General features: G+C 46.4%; 1 protein-coding gene across 1 annotated transcript in view; it reads left to right on the top strand.

Annotated features, from left to right (window-relative positions):
• Nucleotides 1-2088, top strand: part of PRKCH (protein kinase C eta) — a gene marked incomplete at its 5' end in the record, with an annotated part of 113989 nt that extends 111901 nt beyond the window's left edge. The window contains one exon of the mRNA XM_005417948.3: nucleotides 1078-2088. Within this exon, the coding sequence (XP_005418005.2) occupies nucleotides 1078-1224 (147 nt within the window). The remainder of the gene's footprint in view (nucleotides 1-1077) is intronic.
• Between the last annotated feature and the right edge of the window lie 208 nt (nucleotides 2089-2296).

Below are 2296 nucleotides of genomic sequence, written 5' to 3'. Positions count from 1 at the left end.
GCTTGGCTGCTGGCTGGGCACCTGCTGAGCTGCCTCTTTTCCCTTCCATGCTGGATTTTCAAAGGCAGCTCAGTGAAAAGATGCAGATTTGTAAAAGCAGCTGCAGCAGGTTAGGCACTCAAGTACCCTTTGGCTTGCCCCAAAGATAAAACAGGGTAAGTAATCCTCATCCTGCTCACTCCACCTACCCCTCCACAGCAGGGCTGTCTCTCCCCTGCCTCTCTGTGTTCAGCACAGTGCTCCCTGCTCAGGCCACTGTCAGTGAGTGCTTCAAATGGCAGAGAGGCTGCACAGGACACAGTGCTGGCCCTGTCCCCAGTGATGCCACACAGCCCTGAGGATGCTGTGTGAGAGAAGAGTGCTGCTCCTCATGGACAGCCTTTCTGGGGTTATCACTGTGGCTTCCTTGTCTTTCAAATCATTGTCTGCCACAAGCTGGGCAGGATCTGGGTATGTTAGACTTCAATGTCAATAAATTTTATTGACCTCAGTGTCAATAAAATATCTTGCTCTGGGTGCAGGAAAAACACATGCCTCATGAAAATGTGCCACAAACCCAGTTTGTGTGTGTGTGTTCTAAGCAGCCCCACTCTGTAGCACACAGCAAGGAATCCAGCACCTGGAGCCCAGCCATTTGTCTTCCCACAGCCCAATAATTCAGAATTGTGTGAGTTTAATGGCTGGCACTAAGAGAATTGCCCTCCACCCCCTCCCCAAGACCCAGCTGAGACACTCTGCAGATGAGGAGGGGCTGTGTGGAGTCAGCCAGTTGAGAACACAGCTGATAACTGTGCTGCCATTTGAGAGGAGATACTGATTTATGTGCCCTGCCCTGCCATGTCTGGCCAGGGAAGCCCCCAGAGTTGCTGTCAGTTAAATCTGAGAGGGAGTTCCCTATCAGAACCTTCAGAGGCTGGAAAAGGCTTTGCTCTGTGAGAGGCAAGCCCAGAAAAAGCTCTCAGTCAGCTCAGCCTGGGTTATGGAAGTGATGGTTCAATGCACTCAGATACAGAGCAAGGATCAAGCTGATGATACATACTTCTGACGTGTCTTTCCTTTGTGTTTTCCATTTGACAGAAATCCAAAGATGACGTGAGCAACTTTGATCCAGATTTTATAAAAGAGGAGCCCATCCTGACCCCCATTGAAGAAGGGATCCTTGCAATGATAAATCAGGATGAATTTAGACACTTTTCATTCACCAACCCAGACCTGCTGGAATAGCTGTGGCTCTGGAGAAAGGCTGATGAGAGGACTGGGAGGAAATTAAATGAAAACCAAGTTTACCAGTAATTTCATTCTCAAGGAGTAGCAGTTCACTGACTGGCACAATACAGCAGCACCACTGTCAGTGTTACCTTAATGTGAAATTGAAACCTTCCTGTGTTTGTAGGGCTTCTGCAGCTCTTGGATCAAATATTGACAGGGGTGGAACAAACCTGATATTGTAAATAGCTGATGCAGACAGAGCATTGGATGCTGAGCTGGTTGGCTCAGCCTGAATGCCACCGCTTGCAGTGGATTCCAGGAGTCGGCTTGAGCATGGAACAAGTGTCTTGCAGCCCTGAGCCAAACAGACTTGTGACAGTGCTGGTTGTTTGCACTCTTCTGAGGAGTCCCAGCACTGTCCAGCGTTTTGGAGATGTCATCCAACATCCCATGGCCTGAGTGAACCAGATGTTCCCACTGACTTTACCTGTTTCCTGCAGTATTTATTTCTTTCCGAAGCACAAATGGCTCTTTTTGACACTGTTTGGGTTCCCATGTGAAATATTTCATTGTGCTGACTAGCAGAAGGAAAAAAAAAAAACAAACAAATGCCCTGTGCCCCACACAGATTCTTCCAAATCAAAGGGAAGTCATGTGCTCGTAGTGTTTTACTCTTTGTGCGTGTTGAAAAGTTTTAGTGTTTGCATTCTGTGAAATGCCTTTTTACATCATGCATCTTCAATGCTCCTTTCTTTGCCTCCCAGCTGTTTTCAACTATAATATAACTTGTTGTACTGTTTATTTAGGCCCTTTCTATTTAATTATGTTACACAGAGCCCCTTTTGTGGGTTTAGTGCCTCATTAAAATTTTGATCCAAAGTGGTAGCACTTAAATTATTTGTAGCATTATTGCAATGGGAGCTGCAGAGCTGGCAAGCTGCTTGAAGGCAGAGTTGTCAACCAACAGGTAACACAAAAGGACAGCTTTTCTCCCATCAGAGTGATAAACCTTATCTAAAGATACACAGTGACTTGGTTTGGTTTGGATTTAAGAGCTCATTACTCACAGGGCACTTCTTATCAGTTG

The sequence above is a fragment of the Geospiza fortis genome, unplaced genomic scaffold (assembly GCF_000277835.1).
Source record: "Geospiza fortis unplaced genomic scaffold, GeoFor_1.0 scaffold23, whole genome shotgun sequence".
NCBI classification, from domain to species: Eukaryota; Metazoa; Chordata; class Aves; order Passeriformes; family Thraupidae; genus Geospiza; species Geospiza fortis.
This window is presented reverse-complemented; position numbering and strand designations above follow the sequence as displayed.